Source organism: Opisthocomus hoazin, chromosome 5 (genome assembly GCF_030867145.1).
Source record: "Opisthocomus hoazin isolate bOpiHoa1 chromosome 5, bOpiHoa1.hap1, whole genome shotgun sequence".
Lineage (NCBI taxonomy): Eukaryota > Metazoa > Chordata > Aves > Opisthocomiformes > Opisthocomidae > Opisthocomus > Opisthocomus hoazin.
The window spans coordinates 72,046,585-72,067,315 of record NC_134418.1 but is presented as its reverse complement, the minus strand read 5'-3'; the positions used below and the strand labels follow the sequence as shown (position 1 = coordinate 72,067,315).

General features: G+C 39.5%; 1 protein-coding gene across 8 annotated transcripts in view; it reads right to left on the bottom strand.

Moving 5' to 3' along the window:
* Positions 1 to 20,731, bottom strand: part of PALLD (palladin, cytoskeletal associated protein) — a 211,753-nt gene that overhangs the window by 22,487 nt on the left and 168,535 nt on the right. For 6 of the 8 annotated variants that reach the window (XM_075421678.1, XM_075421676.1, XM_009940463.2 and 3 more), the window contains 3 exons: positions 16,150 to 16,845; positions 3,640 to 3,775; positions 524 to 625 (listed from right to left, as the gene is read on the bottom strand). In XM_075421678.1, the coding sequence (XP_075277793.1) occupies positions 524 to 625; positions 3,640 to 3,775; positions 16,150 to 16,845 (934 nt within the window). The remainder of the gene's footprint in view (positions 1 to 523; positions 626 to 3,639; positions 3,776 to 16,149; positions 16,846 to 20,731) is intronic. The other 2 variants (XM_075421680.1, XM_075421681.1) reach the window with 1 other exon arrangement.

Below are 20,731 nucleotides of genomic sequence, written 5' to 3'. Positions count from 1 at the left end.
GCATCCATGACAGTTTCTCAGAGATTTTATCAGGAGAACATACTTTATGTGGTAATATAAGCAAACGAATGCTACACATTTCCGAATAGCAACTCTGGCATCTGAACAATGGAGAACGTGTACCTGGCCTTTCAAGCAGACCTTCTGTTATGTTTTTGGTCTGCATCCAAAAAGTGCAGATTACACACATAAAGAGAAGACGGTTTCAAGATAGTAGATGTATTTTTTCCTTGAGAGACTTAAAGGTCAGGACAGAATAGGATAAATGGAAGAGTTTAAAGCAGAGAGCAGACATTTGAGAACTCTCAACCTTATTCAGTACGGAAAAACCGAGCAATAGACATGTGATCCTCCGGTTTACTTCACTGATACACGACATACGACTTCTGTAGTCAAAACTGTGCTATCTTGTGTGTATTTATTGTCTTATGTAGGACTTTTTTTAAGAGAATCACAGCCTGTGAAAAAGAAAATTTGAAATAATTTTTTCATTTTCCTATGAAATTGTAGAGTTACGTGGCACCTGTATAGCAGGCTCTTCTTCTGGTTCCTGTATATTGAAGACAGTTGCAGCACTGTCTGCTCCCAGCAATCGACGAGCCATTTTCTCCTCGTATGTTAATCTCTAAACAAAAAATAAAAGTGGGATGAGGAGGAGGGAAAAGGAGAAAGAAAACTTCTTATTTCTCATTAAGAACTACAAGGCCGTTAGACAGTTAGCAATGCTGTAAGTAATGCTAACAAAAGAGAGCAGCAATGTATTTCTAACAGAAATTTTCTACCGCAGTTTGTAATGCATTTTTTTTGCATTACAAGTGACTCTTCTGGCTTAAGCAACCCTTGCCCTGACTCTGCCATTTGTTTCCACCCTCTTGCCAGGAACTTGGGCAGGAATGAGCAATAGGAACTGCTTAAATCAGCACGGTCATCAAAAAAGTGCATGTCAAATCATCCCAGATCTTACTCCTAGTTGTCCTGCTCAATTTTTACATTAGAACCACACGGCAGAAAACTCTGCCAAAATGCAAAGGAGATACTACACTACCTGATTATTTTGTCAAAAATACGACAGCTTTATAGAAAAATATATTCCTTAAGGGTTTTTATTTATATTTCTTCTTACTCTTTCAGAAGTTAAGGAGACAGCTTCTAAAAGACAATTTACACTCAGAAGGTAAAGCAAGTTAAAAGAAAACCTCATGCGTACAACTCAATTATTTCATTATTATTTTTCCTTCTACGTTCAAGAACGCATTTCAGGCACTTAGACACTTTCTTACAAATCAACATTGCAAAAAAATGCCAGTGAATGAAAGGCAAATGCGTTACATGGTGAAATGCCTCATTTAAACAGAAAAATGAAAAAAAGTATGGAAATTGTAAAATATTACATCTACTTCATGCTTCCATTTTAAAAAAAGCTTATTCAAATTGATTTTTAAAAGATGTCACAATTGAGGCTAAATCAGCAGGCTGAGACTCATGAAAACTAGGGATCAATCTTGGCTTGCTTACCAATGTCTAAACAAGTCATGAACTTTTCTTCACTTCAGTTTCTTCTGTGATTACTCCAAGTGCCCACAGCCATGATTACACAAACAGAATCACCCAAGACAAAAATCTGCAAGGCAAAAGCCTCAAGGCAAGAGCAAAACCAGAGTTTACTTGGTTCAAGCTCCCACATCATCTGATCACAGGGTTTGGTTTTTTTTTTTTCCCCTCGGGCCATGTGGGCTTTCTCAGGACATTCCATTCATTTGTCCAGGCCAAACACCTCTCTCACTTTCCAAAATAGGCATTGACAGTCATGCTCAGCCCACCTCCTATGAAAAAATGGGGACTTCTACCCTGTGAGTGATCCTGCTTAACTGCTACAGAAAACTGCCAAGCCCTGCGCAGTCAATGGAGAAAGGTAAGTACAGAAGCGCTGGTCACTCTGAACATTTTCCCTACTTCACTCCATTAACCTTATTAAGAACCAGAATCTGGCAGCTGTGGACTAGATAGTCTGACACAATAGGCTGTCTCGAACTACTACACCACAGTCCATGTCTCAGACACAGCAGCAGACTTAGCAAACTTCAGAGCATGGTCCTGAGAAACCCAAAGCATACTACCTTTCAGTGACACCAAGGTATCCCAAGGCATTCAGATGTTTTTGAAAACATTTCATCAACAAAACAGGGGTGACAGTCTACATTTTAAAAATTACTTTCCTCTTAAAAGAGATTCCTGCTTCAAAGACATTTAAATCAATGCCTTAATAACTGTAATCAAGTCTTAGGAGAGTTGCTTCTCACCAGCTCTGAGCAGGAAGAATTTGGTATTTTATCTTTTATGCATATCTTAAAATGCACAAAAATTAATGGAGAACTTTGCAGCTGTGCATTTAAATTGTTTGATATGCCCATTTTACCTCATTTCTTGACTCCTCAAGCAGGTCATTAACTCCTGATAAAGTCCGTACGTTAGTACTATAGGTTATTTTGTATTCTATTGGTCAAAAAAGTCCCACAGCTGCAGGACCTAATGATGCCTGATTCACAGAATCACAGAATGTTTGGGGTTGGAAGGGACCTCTGGGGACCATCTAGTCCAAACCTCCTGCTGAAGTAGGGTCACCTACAGCAGGCTGCACAGGACCTCATCCAGGTGGGTTTTGAACATCTCCAGAGAAGGAGATTCCACAACCTCCCTGGGCAGCCTGTTCCAGGGCTCCATCATCCTCAGAGTGAAGAAGTTCTTCCTCATGTTCAGATGAATGTTCTTATGCTTCAGCTTGTGCCCGCTGCCCCTTGTCCTGTCGCTGGGCACCACTGAAAAGAGTCTGGCCCCATCTTCTTGACATCCACCCTTGAGATATTTATAAGCATTTATAAGGTCCCCTCTCAGCCTTCTCTTCTTCAGGCTAAAGAAGTCCAGCTCCCTCAGTCTTTCCTTGTAGGAGAGATGCTCCAGTCCCCTCATCATCCTCGCAGCCCTCTGATAAGACTCTCTCCAGTAGTTCCTCGTCTTTCTTGAGCTGGGAAGCCCAGAACTCGACACAGTACTCCAGATGGGGCCTCACCAGGGCAGAGTAGAGAGGGAGGAGAACCTCCCTCAAGCTGCTGGCCACACTCCTCTTGATGCATCCCAGGATACCACTGGCCTTCTTGGAGTTAGAGTTAGGGTTGTTTCTCATGATGAGCTGCTTTGTCCCCCTCTGATGTCCACTTGCCACCTATTGTTTCCCTTTCATTGTCCAATATCTGGGCAAAAGGCAGAATGAGCCTGGACTGATCAAGAGCTATACATGTGCTTACTGGCCAGCCACTCAGTGATGAACAGTCAAAAGCAAGTAGCCTCTGAGGCTGAAGAAGCCCTCAAGTTACAGACTGTGCAGGCTTCTTATGTGAATTCATCATCTTTGAGACCTCCATTGCTTTGTTAAGTCCAAGTAAAATTGTCAAACAGTAGAAGGAATGATAAGCCAAAATTCATGCTATCATTCCTTATGGAAATGCAACTTTGGAAATGCAAGTAAAAATAATAAATACAAAATATAAAAATAATCTACAGCAATTACTGTAGATGCAGCTTATCTGAGAAGCTACCCATGATGCCCACTCCCATTCCCCAGGGTAAATTATGTTTTTATACCGGTTGCCCGTTGTTCAAAAGGTCTTCCTTGAAGCGAAGTTTTCTTTCCAGATCCTGAATTACAGCATCTTTTGACCCTTGAATCTCTTCATCTGATGCTATCCTAGCAGTTCTGCCTGTTTTCTTGGGAAATCCTCTGCAAAACAGTACAGGAAAATTCATGAGGTCTCCTGAAATCATTAATGTTTAGGAATTTATATGGAATCACTGCTATTAGTAAAGAAAATGACACTGTGTCTTTGAAATTAGAGGTCTGGCATCTTACTTACTATGCTGTCCCTTCTAACTCACATCATATGTTAAACTAAATGGTTTGTTTAAGGAGAAAGTTGAAACTATGGTTTATTCATGCATTAGTTAAAATAGGTCTCAGGATTATATAGCGGGGACTGTAAACACCATACACTCGGAGAGGAAATTGATGAGCAATGGCAATAAAGCAAAGTAGAGAAACATGAAAGAGAAAGCATGACTAGATAAGTGGGGATGGAAGGTATATTATGTTGCTATGAAGTACCAGCTGGATTAAGATCAGAAAGATGTAAGACAAGGCAGTTAATTATTAATCTCCTTTATAATTTATTAACTGATTCCTTGTTACAGCTTTTCAATACACGAGGCATAACTTCATGTTTATTCTTCATATCTCTGTGAGCACATACCCAGAAGGCAACATGTAAATGTTGTTTCTGAAAGAACCACCACTCACAGAGTCTAGGTTACACTGGAAAAAAGAAAAATCATCCCTGCAAAGCAGTTTTCAGCAGCAGGGTTTCACAGTGGAACAGCAACCATTTAGCAGTTTGCATTCACAGCGCTAAGCTATTCCTCACACCAGCCTACAAATTATGATTGCACTTTCAGGATGTCTCGCTCCCCTTTTCAGGAATGGCACAGGAAATTTTTTTTCCAGCCTACACTAATATTTAACAATTTTCAGTAATGTTACGATGGCTCTATTGCTGGAAATGCCCAGCAATAGTAGTTTCAACTGGAGATCAGCTGTTCTTACACAGTTGTGAAGAAATCAACATTGCTATCGGTATTTGAAACTTGTGGCACACCTGGTTTCTCCAGTGAAGTCACACATTATCCTTTAAAACACCAATACTGACTCAATATTAGTTTTGTGGGTTTTTTTTTAACTTCATTGACTGAATAAGCCCATTACATGGGAATGACTTATGAAAAATATGGAACTGAATCAGTTAAATTGTCAAACTCATAGATGACACAGATAGAAAAAATCAGACCAGCATGTACGGGGTAAACATCTTTCCAATACACAACTTAATAATTTAATTACCAGCACCAAAATGTAAAAAAAGAATCATACAGAGATAACAAATTTTGTTGGTTATTGTTTAGTACCACGTTTCTATAACATGGTTAGAGAAAATGTGTTCTTCAGCAAGTGTTTTCAATAGTAATTTTTAGCATTAGTTAAAATGAAACTATACATACATACTGTCAAAAGCCAAAAAGGAATTAAATTAATAGATGGCGAAGACAATAATTAGAAACATTTCTGCCTAAATTCCTAAGACATTCCATATTCTGTCACTGCAAGTAAATTTAAAGTGGGAAAATTGTGAAGTTCTTGTAAAAAGAACTGCATTTTCACATTAAATCACAGCAGAAGAGCAGACATTTGCCTAAAGACACAAAGAGCCAGAGAACAACATCCCTCACCACAGAAATATTCAGCCGTTAGCTGGAGATCTCACTCACCAAGCAGAATAATTCCCTCAGCATTTGGCTGGGCATGTTCTCAGTCACAAGCAACAAACAAAGTCTGCTCCACTGTGTCTTGGGGAAGTCAGGAAAACTATCCCTTCTACAGGGCAGCAACAGAATGCTAAGAGTAAGGTGTAAGGTCTCTTCAAGAAAGATGAGCTTCAAGAAGTCAAGAAATTGGGGACAGTGAATGTAAAGGAAGATATGGAAGGAAAATGGACAGGAGAAGGTGGGAAGAGGGGATCAGATGGTAATGTCCCTCGGGAAGGCTGGACCTGCTGTTGGGAGGCTGGTGGAAAGGCGGCACAGTCTCTCTCCTCACAGTCTCTCCCTTCACCTTCCAGCCTCCTACCCCACCCAGCCCAGCACTGCCATGGAACCGAATTTTCTCACCTTTTGGATAAGGACACACACATTAAAAAAAAACAATCCAGCCAACTTCAAGGCAGCAAATTCCAAATTTGGCTTCACCTTGAAGAAACCTTTGTACCAGCTTTTAATGGAGACATACATCCTACCTTGAAAATTCCTAGTGATACACTAAGAAATACAGTTTTCCTTTCATCCTGACAAATCTCATACTTCAATGAGAAAAAGAGTCTTCGCAGGAAAAGGCCTGCTGATGCCTGGCAATCGATAGGGTGTAAAGGTAAAATGTACAGTTTACCAAGAAAGTCACAACAGTACATGAAAAAAGGGGGATGAGCCAAGTAGTCTGCAGTGGATTTCAAGTAACAAGTGAAAGCATTTTCTGAAACATTATCAGCTATTTCTGAAAACAAAAACCCCTAAGCAAACACACCCACTTTTAAAAGGGGAAGGAGTACCGAGAGAATTACAAGTCAGTAAGATCAATGTCCATACTAAACATAAGAAAAAAATATTACAGTCCATTGCAAAACAATGTATGATAATAAGGAAATGAAAAATTAATCCTATCAAGCCTCACTAATTTCTTTCTCTGTCACGTTGAAGGGTATACAGATAGGCAAAAAGAAGTAGCTTTGATACACTTCAGTTTATGGTTTCTGAGTAAGCCTTCAGGAGCTGCAGTAGCTTCCCCTGTAAATCGGAAACAGAATCCGGCTGAAATTTCTATTATATGGCTGCATAACTGTCCAAAAAAGCTATTCAGAGAGTAGCAATGATTTTGTTTCTATCAAATTGGAAGAATACAGACCAATGAGGTCTTTCAAAGGTCTGCGTATATTAAGTTCAGTACTTCACAGTCCAACCTTAACAACTGGAATAGTGAAATAAAAAAGCAGATTTTTCAAATTGGCTGATGACACTGAACTTGCAGAGCTTGCAGCTCATTTGCAGGTAACAACTGTCATTTACAATAATCTTCATCATTAGTCTAGAGATGCTCTAATGATGATGAAACTCAGGAAAAATGTTCAAAGCATGACAGCAATACAAATGGAAAATTAGCACTAACACATCAAGCATCTCTCAAGAACCTGAGAGATTAAAACTTGGACAAGAACACCATTATTTCAAAAGGAAAGAAATATAATTCTAGGACACATATGCATAAGACATGAAACTTCATTGCTTTCCTTTATTCCTTGCTGTTGGTCGCTGAATCCAGTTTTACCACTGCACTTTAAGATAAGTACAGCAAACTGGAAAGTTTCAGAACAAGAAAACTGTCACATGGTTTTAAAAGCATAGCTTTTGTGACAAGCTACATCACAAACACACACACACACAAATATCTTGTTTATGTAGTCTGGAAATGAGGAGAACGAAGATAGAGAGGTGAATCAAATGTAAAACTTGAAAGAATAGCTGACATTCAAAGATTCTCCATGTCATGACAGGCGTCGCTTAATCAAAACCAATGTAGAACTCTCCTCTCTCCACCCTCCAACAGTGACAGTTAAACACTGGAACAAATCATGTAGGGAAGCTAAGGGATTTTATTCAAGAACAAGGTATGCATATGGCCTGGGGATCCCTGGTAGCTTTTAACAGGAGAGGCAGACTGCCTAACAACCTTCCAGATCTCTGGTTATATGCCAGCACATCCTGAGCTTCGCATGGTGGGTGTGGAAGTGTCATCCAAGACCCGGTCAAGGCAACTTGCCTGAAAAATAGATTCTCTTCTCTTCTCTTGCATTTACAAATGAGTCTTTAAGCAAGGAAATGGTTTAAAAATGTAACTATAAAAATGAGTGTCAGTCAAAATTTCTTCAAATGCCTTTAGACTCTCTCTCAGGACTATTTTAAACTGGGACAAAAAAAAGAAGAGGTGTACAGGGAAATGCAATTCTTCCTGCAGACGCTCTATTTCCACCCCCTCTTTATTTCTCTAGATATATACACTTTAAAATACGTACCCCTCTTTATTTCTCTAGATATATACACTTTAAAATATGTACATAAATATATATATACACCCCCCCCCCCCAAGTTAGCTCTTAAGACATACGTTCTTGAGATTAATTTCAGAATGGCTACAGGAGAATGGCAACAAATAGAAGGTCCTTGGTAAATCTGTTTCTGAAGCGCTGATCCACTCAGCTTGAAAGATGGATTACGTGTCAAGACAGCCTGGCAGCAAATTTTCTTCAGCTGCTTTTGCAAATATTTTTCACCATCCTTACATGCCCTTATCTGGATGTATAAAGTTCCTAAGATTAGTGTCCTCCTTAGTGACTCACCGGCTTTCTTTTCATCTTTTCTCAGGGGTAATACCAAGCAAATTCATTTGTGTATTTGTGCATTCATTCTTTGCCTGAGGCAATTTTCAGATTATATTGTGAGTATTAAAGTAGCAGGAGATAGCTGAAGAAGGCATATTTCAAGATATTTACATCATTAGTCTGGAGCACACAACCACCAGCACAAATGTGCAAAGAAACTATCAGCCTTTGAGAATCCGGCTGCAATTCACATCGATTTTAAGCACCTCTGAAACATGCATCACTTCAGTCACCGAGGGCCTGAGTACAGAGACAAAAGCACGCAAATCTGAACTCTTTTGGTCAGAAAGGGTGCAACAGAATTGCCAAAATTCAGTCATCTGAATTCACACAGAGATTTTTGCAACCTCTGCTTGGCTCCTCTTAGTTTTGAACATTTGCCCTAACATTTGTTTAGAAAGAAGGCCAAAGCAGCAGTACTACTTTTCATGTTTTAATTACACTGAGTGCACGCTGGATGTGATTCCCTCTTTTCCTATGTACCTTTTACAGTGTAAACAAGGGTAACAGGCTGGCTGCTGTTATCTTTCCAAGAACAAATTCCTATTTGCAGCCAACATGGCTCAGTTTCACAGAAATCCTAAATCAATTCTCTGGTACTGAGGTAATGAACGGTAACTTAATTTTTCCTTTAAAACTAAAGCCTTCCAAGTATACAGCTAATTCCTGCCCACTTCACACATTTTTCACTTACTGTAAGAATAAAATTACTACAAGAACTGTTACAGGTCACAAACTTTGAAGCTGCAGCTGCATAGTAAAATCAGTTTAGTCTGATCTTGTCATGCACGCCGTGGAGACCAGGAGTCAGCTCTGCTCAGTAATGTGATGTTACATGCATCTGAATCAAGGGAGTGCCTGAGGCAAAGGCCTGACTAAGGGTGATTTGCACTAAGTGAAACAAAGGTAACAAAAGTTCAATTATTTCTACCACCCAAGAAAAGGTTATGAAATTGTAGTTGAAAAAAATAAATCATGCCTCAGCATTGGATAGGATCAAGATTGATATGAATAATGTATATTTCTGAGCAAGTCTGATCCTTCCTAATGATTAAGATAACACAGAGAACAACTCACCTACAAACCGCATGCCTACCACCAAAAATTTATTTTTCTAAGGCTTATCTTTAAAAATGCATTTTTACTCATTAAAAGAATTACTACTTTGTCATTCTCCTGTTAAGTTCCTTCCCCACCTGAGCAAGTTACCCTCTGCCTCATGCTGCACTGGTTACCATAATACCTAAGTACCATTTGCTTTTCAAAACATGTTCACATATTTGGACATCAATTTTAAAAATACTACCTATTTTGTAACCAGTAACCTTATCTGCATTTCTGATTGTTACCAGCATTATGCTAGAACTGATGGTCAACAAGGAATCACTAAAGCACTGACCGCTCCTGAATGTAGAAAAGGCTGGCACAGTCCTCATAGTCCTGAAATCTCCAGAAGAACAGGTAACTGCCAGAAGCATATGAAGAAAAACCTACACTGGACTGAGAAAAGGTGACACATCCAAAATGAACGTTTACTCCAGTTGATGAAATGCTACCGGTTAAGGTCTCCGCAGCTATCAAGCACTGTCTTTCACATTCACAGACATTTCTGTGGCATTCAGATCTGCTTAAAATAAGGAAGTTATAAAATTAATTCCTCTGAAGAAAAAAAAGTTGCAGATCAAAAAAAGCTGCAAAGCAATGCTGCAGACAGTGTCTCTCTCTTTTCAACAGAGAGGCAGATGTACTAATTCTCTTAGTTAAGTTCACTTGTCATCTTACAACGTTCTTAAGCATCTGCAAACACCATTTAGAAAAAGAACTGGATAAAACCATCCTGAAAAGTAAGACTTCCAGATGCAATGATTGTCAGGATACATAGGTCAGTTACTTTGGCTGCTCTGTGTGCCTCTATGTTAAACCCTTGATCTCTACTTTTAAGCAACTTTAATTGATTGAATCTGGGGTACAACCTGGATTTCAAATTTCAAGTGGAACAAACATGCATTCATCATATATCAAAAAAGCTGATACGGATATGTATTTTATGACAATCATGTGCATGTACGTAATAACAAGGTATTATATTGTGCAAAAACAAAGCCCCCAGCATGAGCTGTTTCTCAGCACAATCAACAAGAAGTGATCTGATATCACGGATAAACCACTCGGGTGTTGGTCTAACAGCCACAAGTAGTATCCAAGCCATGGGAAGAGGTTCAACAAAATAAATCAAGAAACTTCTAACAAAAATGGTCTGACGGACAGGAGCAATAGCTTAAGAAAATTGGGAGTTGGGAATAAATGCAAACCCTAATATTTGCTAGAAATTTTCCAGCCACAGAAACACTTGTCTTAAGACATATTTTCCCAAGATCCAGTGATAACTCCAGGTATGACTGAACAGCTAGCATACAGAGATGAAGACAGCTCCCTCAGAAGCAAGAAAACACCGTAACCTTTCTCCTCAGTTTGATGTTGGAATTCTTAATCAAGGTACTTCCTCCTACTATTTTCACATCAATCACACTGTAGATAACCTCTATTTTTTACAGTTGTGACAGACATAACTTATAGAAATGGGAAAAGTAAATGTCCAGTCTACGTAGGACAGCAACACAGTTCATTCTAAAATGAAAGCTGGCATTTATACTGAGAGACTGTTGAAAGCTGTAAGATAAAAAGGTGGGGAAGTGTAGCTTTTCCTCAGAGTGGTCACCATCATTACTAACTCACTCAAGGAATATAAGGATTACTAAAATATTTGCCTCAGTGCTGTTTGAAGACAGAATTCAATGGACAAGTCACAGTACACAGCTGCAAGAACAGACCAGCAGCTCTGAATCCAAGGGGAATAAAAAGTGCAGATCTCTCTCTCTGATGTTGCTATTCTTACGATTCCCATAGAATCTCCTTTAAGATTTGGATTTAAGGTTCTATCGATCCTTGAAAATGCAATACAATTTATTATGTACAGTGATAAAAGCAGCTTATTTAATTACATTTTACAAGATAATTTGGACAATCTTGACTTCAAAACAATGTTTTCTTTTCCATTCTTTTCCAGAAAGTGGTAAATCTAGAGTCATGTTCTTTCATCAATTCTCTACAGTAAGATTTGTTTTTTGTTTGTGAATAAGGTAATAATACTGAAGATATCTACTTTAAGAAAAAGGCTACTTTAATGTCTACTGTAATTTTTGAAGCTGCTTTCAAAAGGATACATGTAAAGCTGACAATACATGGTTTTTGTACTTAGAAAGAGATTCCATTTCTCCATTGGTAAACTTACCAATGTATGTGATTACCTAGAATTTGTTAAGTATACTTATTTCTTTTCATACATATATAACTTGTTTTTTTCTATGAACAGTGAAGACCAGATTCTAGCTTCTACAGATTTAACCATGGACCAAACCCCCCTCAGTTCTAGGTTTCTATCACATTAACTCTGCTCCCTGCAAGTCTTTTGTAACCGAAAACTAACCTGAGTTCAACACATCCACCCACCCCAGAGTTTTCTTTAGGTAAAGAAAGAAAGAAAGCACTGAGATTTTTGAGAACAGTATCCAACAGTATTACTCCAGCCAAGGTTTACCTCAGAAATAACTGATGAGTGCTTAAAATTCCAGTAAGTACTTAATTAGCTACACAGTTCCACCAGCACTTCTCTTCTTGCTTAATAACATAATGCTCTGGCAAGACATGAATTTATCAAATCAGCCCCATTAATAAAAAAAAAAAGGTTACTCCCAAAGCTTGCTCAGCTAACACTGCCACAGTCACAGCTTGAAAATGCTCGTAACTTCAAAGTGGCTAGAGCTTACTGGAAGGATGAGATATATTTTATTCAACTGAAACATTTACCATACAATTGTGGCAAATAAATGCTTAAAATATTTAAAGGTGAATTAGTAGGTACTAATGACACAAAGCTGCTTTCCACATTTCAGATGTCCAAATAAAATGTAATGCATTCACAAGTGGCTGTTCCCATGATGCAGGCAAGGCTGTAAGACTACTTATTCTTAAAAAACAACAAAAAAAGCCACCTCAAACAAACAAGAAAATGCAGTGCAATGTTTCCAAATCTATCAACTGGAAAGAATATTCATTTGATCAAACTAGTTTAGATAATGCTGTCACTTCCGCAGAGTCTCAGGGTCCAAAACCAAGGAAAATGTCAACCCTTCACTGAAACATTAGCGTGATATTTACTGCTCATGGGCTCACAGAATACAAGCATGGAAAAGCGAGTTAGAAATGTTTTGTCTGACCTCTTCTACAACAAGAGGCACAACACCTCTTTGGATTAATTTCTTTTTTAAGTAGAACAGAGATGATGCATACACTGGAAAGCTAACGCCTGAAGAAAGCTGATGGAGGGAAGGTGTGACTCCATGAGGAGAAATGAAGACTCTTGTTGGTTTGCATACAACCACTGTGTCTTCCATTTTACAGAAAACTTCACTGATGCTGTCTTTGACCATCTCCAAAGATAATTACCACCGCCTGCAATGTTTATTACTTTACCTTTATTCTATTCCTACCACAAAAGTAATCTGAAGAAAACAAGAATGATGCCTACTAAGTACTGATTCTGAGGAGCAGATCTGTAATTGTCCTAAAATTTAGTAATGAAAAACTCATTGAAATGTATGAAAAATTAAACAATTATTCAATAAATTCCACAATATATCGAAATGCGTAAATTACAAAACCAGTCTGCAGAATTTCTTACTCTGTCAAACACTGGTTTTTGGTAATTACAAGAGACTCTGAGAAGGCTAAATAATTATTGTTTTCTTTCAGATATTTGGCTATCAGTGTCACAGTACCCATGCCTGGGTGAGAAGAGAGTAAGCAACTATGGTAAAAGGACCATATAATCAAAATATGAACAGTGAATTACCAACCCTGAAATACACACACAAAAAAGAGAGGCAAGAGAAAAGAGCCATGAAAAAACTGAAAGCAGACTGGAAAACTCTTTCAAGAGCATTTTATCTGCTAGAGGCACTTAACATGAAAGTGTTGAAATATCTGAATGCAGTGACAGGTCCAAGTCTACTTCCACTGATGTTACAATATAATAATAAATCATAAAGTTATCATCTAAAGAGGAAATCCTACCACTTCAAACACTGTATTTGGAGTCACTAGTAAAAAATCTATCTCCTTTCCATGAAGGGTATTTCCAACGCTGCCTAGTTCACTTTCAGCAACCCACTATCATATTTTCAATATCATCACTATATGACTGACCAAGAAACAGAGACAAAAGCTACATGGCTTGACTAGCATTTTAGATGCTGAGCTAAAGCAAAATTTAGAATGCTCCAACCCATTCCCTGCACCCAGTCAGTACAGAAACACGGTCAGCAAACAGTATCACGCTTTTCCATCAGTGGATCCTGGAGACATATGGAGTGCATGGTGAGACTATAGGCTGAGGTTACAGAATACTCTGACCGGATCGAAAACTACAACATCTCAGAAAGGCAAATGTGTTGAAGAAAATATGATTTGTAAGGATGGAGCAAAAGGCAAGGGAAAAGAAGCAAAAAATGAAGGTGGGGGGAAAAAAGAACTGAGATTATAGCACCAAGCAGAAGAGACCAAAAGCAGTGGGGGGAAGGGAGGCAAGGGGAAGAATAGCTCAGGAGTGGTACAAGAATGATGGGAAACAGAATGATTTATTCAGCAAGACACACCAGATATTAGTAACCTACACAGTTAAATGGAAAAGGAGAGGCCAGGGAAAAATTGCCATCAATGATACATAACAATAGGTGGGTTTTTTTTTTTTCATCATGCAGCACATCTCTTAACATGTTTTAATGTTGTAATTCAGATGACAAATGCTTCTTGTGTATATATATAGATATACACACATATGTATATATACATATACATAAATTATACACATCATGTCCTGGGTTTGGCCAGGACAGGGTTAATTTTCACCAGAAGCCAGGAGGGGACACAGCCAGGCGGGCTGAACCAACCTGGCCAAACAGAACAGGGTATTCCATACCATGTGCTGCCATGCTGGGTTCTGGGTGGGGGAGCTGGCCGGGGGGGAAGTGGGGTCGGGGCTCAGGAGTGCGTGGGGCACCGAGCAGTGGGAGTTGCTCTGGGCATTTTGCAGTTTATTTTGTGTATTCTCCTTTTCAGTACTGTTGTTCTTACTGTTTGCTTTGTTTGCTGTTCTGTTAAACTGCCCTTATCCCGACCCACCAGTTTTTGCCTGTTTCTTTCCGTTCTCCTCCCCACCCCAGCGGGGGGAGGGGCGATAGAGTGACCGCGTGGCCCTTTGTTGCCAGCCACGGCCAAACTACAACATTAAATTTGTCACCCAATGTGGGGCACGAACCCACGACCCTGGGATTTAGAGTCTCACGCTCTACCACAACACACATACGTTCAGTCTGGTTAACACGAGCCAGGTCCCATCTGGACGCCATTTCCTGAGGGAACGCAGGCCACGCAGCCAAGCACTTCATGCTCAGCTCAGAGCCTGAGGCGGCTGCCTTGTCCCGGGGGGCACAGACACTCCATGCACGTGCACACCCAGCCTGGCTGCGGGGCTGGGGGAAGTGAGGGGCATGGGGAAGGGGGAGTTGTCTCTCTGTCTGAAGATCGAAGGGACTGAGAAATAACACAGCTAATACCTAAAGTGAGAACATGTGTGCATGAACATAGCATAACAGCGAAAGATGGACACAGCAGAGGCTCGAGCTGCTGCTGTCACCCTCACAGCACACAGAAAGCAACTTGGAAGAGAATCCAGTTCCTATCCAGAACTATATAGCTGTACGAGAGCCTTTCCTGGAAAACTGGGGTAATCGCACACTTTTATGGGCTGTGCTTACCCGTCAAACTGTCAGTAAATTAATCATGCAACTTTCAGCAGTCAGTATCAATAGAGAAACTCAGCCAGTGCAAAGGACACAGTAAGACAGAAAATCACAATTATTATGAGTGCAAGGGCAAACTGTACTATTTATCCATTTTTGTCCTAAATCTCCTTTATGGCCAGACTCCATAATGAGCCATATGACAGAAATGAAGATAAACAAATGCCTTTTAAAGCATATACACGATTTATTAATTTGATAATTTCCACTTTCTTCCTTCTCTTCCTTTTCATATCTTGGACTGACATAACAGAAGTTCCCACCACAGCAGTATGTAGCTGAGCAAGTCACCTAGATACCGCAGATATGTTTAGACAAAACTTCTAGACAAAGTTATAAATGAGCCTTGGATACAGCTATTCTCATTTTTGTTCTTCAGCATGTCTCTTTGTTCTCTAAGGATGGAATGAGAGTCTAGTGCCAGTGGAAAGACAAACTGATCTATGATGGGAGCTGACATGCTCCAAAATACTATTTTGGCCTTTAGAGAAGACAAAAGGGGAAAATAAGTATGTGGAGTTGTTAGGGGGAGGGATTCTGTTTGTTTTTACGCACTGCTTTTCTAAATCCCCTCCTAAACCCTCTTCCAAACTTCCTCAGAACAAAAACTCTAGCCAAAATTCAATATATCATTATGACCTCTTTGTTGTCACACGTATACTTTAATACCTTATATTTTGAGTATCACAAAGCTATAGTGACTTCTAACATTGCTCTCTTTACTTGATATTTCTCTACCTGCAGACGTAATAGGAACATGGACTGCAAATGTCACTAAATATGTGACTTTAAAAGAACTGGGTCACGAGAAGGGTTTTCTTGGATCTCTTTCCACCACCCTGGGCATGCAGAGCCTTTTGCTGCTGCTTTCATATTTTCATCAACTCCTATTTAAATCTTTATCTTCTCCTCTTTTCTGTTCCTACTGTAGGACTCTTTCAGAATCTCATTTCTGTGAAGGTTAGAAAACTATATCTCATCTCTATCACAGAGGCATTTGCAAATACTTCATATATCTCTCCCCCTCTGGTAGCAAGTGACAGCAAAAGATCCTAGAACAGCATAAGCTGAAGCAAGTGCAATAATCTTCCGTACTATCTTCAGTACAGTCAAACTCAAGGAGCTCATTAGGTGATACTTACGGAGGTGTCACTCCTTTCGGGAGGCCTAATGCGTTGACAGAAATGGGTGGCGGCTGGGATGGCAGCATGGAGCTGAGAAAAGCTGCTGGAGACTGGCCGGAATTAGGAAATCTGGGAGTTGGAGACAGGCTGTGGGAAGGTGAAGAAAGCGAAGGGAGAGGAGGAGGTGGGGGAGGTGGAAGTGGAAAGGAATCACACACCGGATATGTTGAGGTTGGACTAAAGACAGGTGGAGGCGGGGGAGGAGGGGATGGAGAAGAAGGAGACCAGGCGTACTCCCCTTCTGGAGCAAACTGCTGAGAGAAAGGGGGAACAGGCACTCTCCCAAACTGTTTCTGAGAAGCAGTTGGAGACATAGGAGAAGGCAGGCTGGATGTAGATGATCCTGAAGATGGAGTCACATAACCTGAAGCAGGGCTGATGTTCTGAGCAGCGATGAACTGCTTAGGCCGAGCATAGTTGAAGGAGCTGGAAGACTGCATGGTTGGGGAAGTATGAGAATTAAGAATACTCATTGGCACAGGAGAGGTGACAGACTGGCTGGACTCAAGCTCCTGGAAGGAGGGGGGAGGAGGAAAGGAAGGAGAAGGGGGATGGTGCTGCTGATGATCAGGTTGCTGTTGGTGACGATACCACTGGCCGCTTTCTTGCTCCAGACGAATTTGGTTCTGCAGCTGCTGTATTTTTATAGGGTCCCTGCAGGAAGGAAAAATAGACAAAAAGATGATCAGACGTGCAGTGCTGGTTGGCGATGAGGTAAAAGTTCCACTGATCTACGGTCTAAGAAAGTCAGAAGGCAGGGAAAGTCCAAAGCATTTGCATATCTTGAATAGCCCTATTTCTTCAGAGTTAAAACATTGCTACAGGAGTCTGTTTTCTGAGCTCAAGAAGGGAGAAAAAAAGTATATGCATAATAGAAGTTAACAGAATCTTCAACTCTTCGGAAAAGTAAATTATAAGACAATTTCAAAGCGCTTAGGATATTTTAAAGGAGCAATCCAGATATACAAGTAACAGTAAAAATGTAAGTTCTTAACAAGGTTTCTTTTCATTTCTTGCCTATTTCATTCAATTGTCCTGTTTCAATAATAAGCCTCAGATATTTACCCAGTGACAACTTCTGCCTTGATTTGTGCTGTAGCCTCTGTGGGCCGATCAGAGGGACCTAATTACTGCTGTACTTGTAACAAGGTACTTGGAGACAAGGGACCAACTTATGTGTTATAACCATCCATGTATGTGTAGATAAGCAAAGACTTCCAAGAAACATTTGTAACCTAAGGAAATGGTGAGCTGAGCTTCCACGTGTCTTTAGTCCCACCTGTTTTTCCAGGCTTTATTCTTAACTGTAGGCCCTGAGACATATCTTAGATACTGAATACAGTTCTGAGGAATTACTAATTGCAGTACTGGAAATGAGAATTTCTTTTAGAAATGAAGACATTCGCTAGCAGAACAATAAAGACTAAAAAACTAATATGCAGGAAAAGTCAAAATTGTTAATTAAGTTTTTTTTTAAAAAAAAAAAAAGCAAAACTTTTAGCAGTGAAGCAAACCAGACCATGCACTGGCTTTTTTTTGTCCACAATATGGTTGTTTGAATCACACTGAGATAAAAATTAACTGTGTGGTCTATCATCTTAAAATACATCAGACTGACTTGCTTAAGAATTGTTGTGTTCCAGCTGGAAATCATAACTTTATCTCAATACTCCAGATGTCCACAAAGTTTCAGCATATGAACATATACCTTTTCTGTATATTTAATATATAAATACTTCATTATATACAAGTGTGTCATTGTTTATATATAATTCACGTCATTTAAGCAGAAATTTTAGAAGCTGTCTGCTTAATGCATGGCATATGAGTGCATGATTTTGGCACAACAATATACTTCTGTTGGTAGCAACAAAATTAGAAATGGTAATATTATCATATTTTCCACTCTAAGATTAATTTTGATATTCCAACCATCCACATTTCCCAGCAAATGTTTTCTGACAATAATTCTGCTTATGATCTCAGGCCAAAAGAGATTGTTTAGATAAAAAAAAAGGGGAGCAAGCTTGTTTAGGACAGAAAAACTGAAAAATCAGTTATGTACATTGAACAGTTTGCTTTTTCTTTTTTTGTCATAAAGATGGTTCCATTCTAGCAACATCAGTCATCTCACCAACAATACACACTTCAGTATTTAAAAGGAGACTGCATTTTCCTTTTTAATTAAATCAGCAACAGGAACACTGAAATGCTGCAGTTCACTTGCAGATTTTATAATTAATTTTTTAATGTTGACAATAGAGACTCTAAATCCCTATCAGTTCAACTTTTCACTCCACAGGACATGGGCTGAACCTTATTCTTCGATTTTTGCTAGATTACATAAAAGTCTGCTTTCCCTAAATGGGCTAAAGCAACACAATTTTAGTTCCCATCATTTGAATTTCTTGGCTGATGAAGAAATACTTCAGGTCACCTCTAACTGGAAAGACAAAATCCTGCAAGATTACTGCTTTCAGCTTATTCTGTATCTTTAGTCTGACTATTTGCAGACTTACTGTCCAACACATCTAAAATTATTTACAACTCATGCTTATTTTATTTTCCTTCATAAGCACCCCCAATAGTATTTTTATTTATTACAGGGAGGCTAGGGTTAAAAAAAAAGTGGGGGAACTTCAGTATTGTAAATGGTGTGTTGAATATAGAAGAAACTTAGGTGTCTCCAACACTCCTGTGTTTACCCAACATGTGCTGTCAGAGTGTCTTGTCTTGGGACTTTTTATTTTCATTGCCAAGTCACACGGCGACGTGCCCAGCCAGCAGCATAGCACAAATGACCATCTATGGCCCTGACAACGGTAAGCATACTACTACAGCGCCTGCCACTGAACTGCTGCTGCACCAAGCCAGGCAGAAGGGAAGACCAGATTCAGGAGATCTCTACAAAAGGTTGGCAAATGCAAGGTTGCTCTGCTCTCAAACTAAGCTTGACTTGAGGCCACAGGAATATACATGCCTGAAAGTCAGGGTTCATTAGCTCACAACAGCACTAATTCCATTTGCAAAGCTTTTGATCAGCTTAGGGTCTAGACAAAGCAACTGCATGTCTGCTTGAAAAATAACATACAGACATAATCATTATCACATCAGTCCACGTAGCAAAAAACCATAAAGACCTTCTCAGAGCAAATTTTCATTCCAGTGGTAGAAATGCACAATCCTTGTCTGCAAAGGAATGTTCTCCACTTCAGAGCTATTCTTTTAACAGCAGATACTGCCCTATACTTTTTAATTTCTTGAGCAGGTGTATCCTAGGGATGCGTCATTATGAAGAAGAAACAAAAAGAACAGTCAATTCACAAATGTTCCTTTGCAATGACAGTGACAGTGGTGGAAGCTCCACATAGGTAGGTCCCTGAAAGGTAACACTGCTGTGCTACAGATACAGAGCACCCAGCAGTCAAAACTATTCAAGAAAATGTCAGCTGTGTTGCCCTCATCAGTAGGAAAACAAAGAAGGGAACTAAAAAGAGTTCAGGTTTTAGATGAGATTACAGGAAAAATTAGTTTAATTGTAATTACATCCTCTTTCCAATTAGCTGAAATACATTTTGTAATCCCAGTGTTCGAAAGGGCACACATGCTTTCAGGGAACGCATCAAGCTCGTTTAAACAATAGAAAATGAAGACTTATTTTCTCCTGTACAATTTTTGGTTTTGCCAAATAATTAAATGTAACAATGTAAGAATGAACATTTTAAAGTAATTTTTTAGTAAAATTCAGTCAGTAAATGGCAAAAGAAATTAAAAACATCATAACTAGGGTAAAGCTAATATTGAGAAATTTCATCAACTCTTCCGTCTGAACATGAGGAAGAACTTCTTCCCTCTGAGGGTGACGGAGCACTGGAACAGGCTGCCCAGGGAGGTGGTGGAATCTCCTTCTCTGGAGATATTCAAGACCCGCCTGGACAAGGTCCTGTGCAGCCTGCTGTAGGTGACCCTGCTTCGACAGGGGGGTTGGACTAGATGACCCACAGAGGTCCCTTCCAACCCCTACTATTCTGTGATTCTGTGAAAAGCAGGCCTAGTAGCACATAAATTTTTTCAAAATGTCCAGTTCAGTATTTGTGATTTTTTTTTCAATACAAGATATTCTTAACCAAGATTTTTCTATACATTTTCAGATGTTCTAATAGGTATGCTAAAACAGTTAAAGAAATGCAAACAATAAAGCAGTAATATTTTAATGGAAGCAGACATTAGTTGCAACAGACGTGAGGTTTCTGGCCTGCGCTGCCTGTGAGAACCACTGTGTGCACAGGTTTGGTTCTGGGCACGTGGAACCTGCTCAGTCGGGTGACGACTTTCAGAGCTAAATGATAGTGAGAAGCACTTGAAAACAGAAGTTCGAAGGGAAGACTAGAGATGTTGCGTTTCATGGTGGGCAACTACAGAATACTATCTTTTCAAAAGCAAACCACGCTGATAATATGAGAAAATCGTGGACAAAGACGATCACAATTTTCTTGAAGGATGCCAATACACACAGCATATTTTAGTTACTCAAAAATTC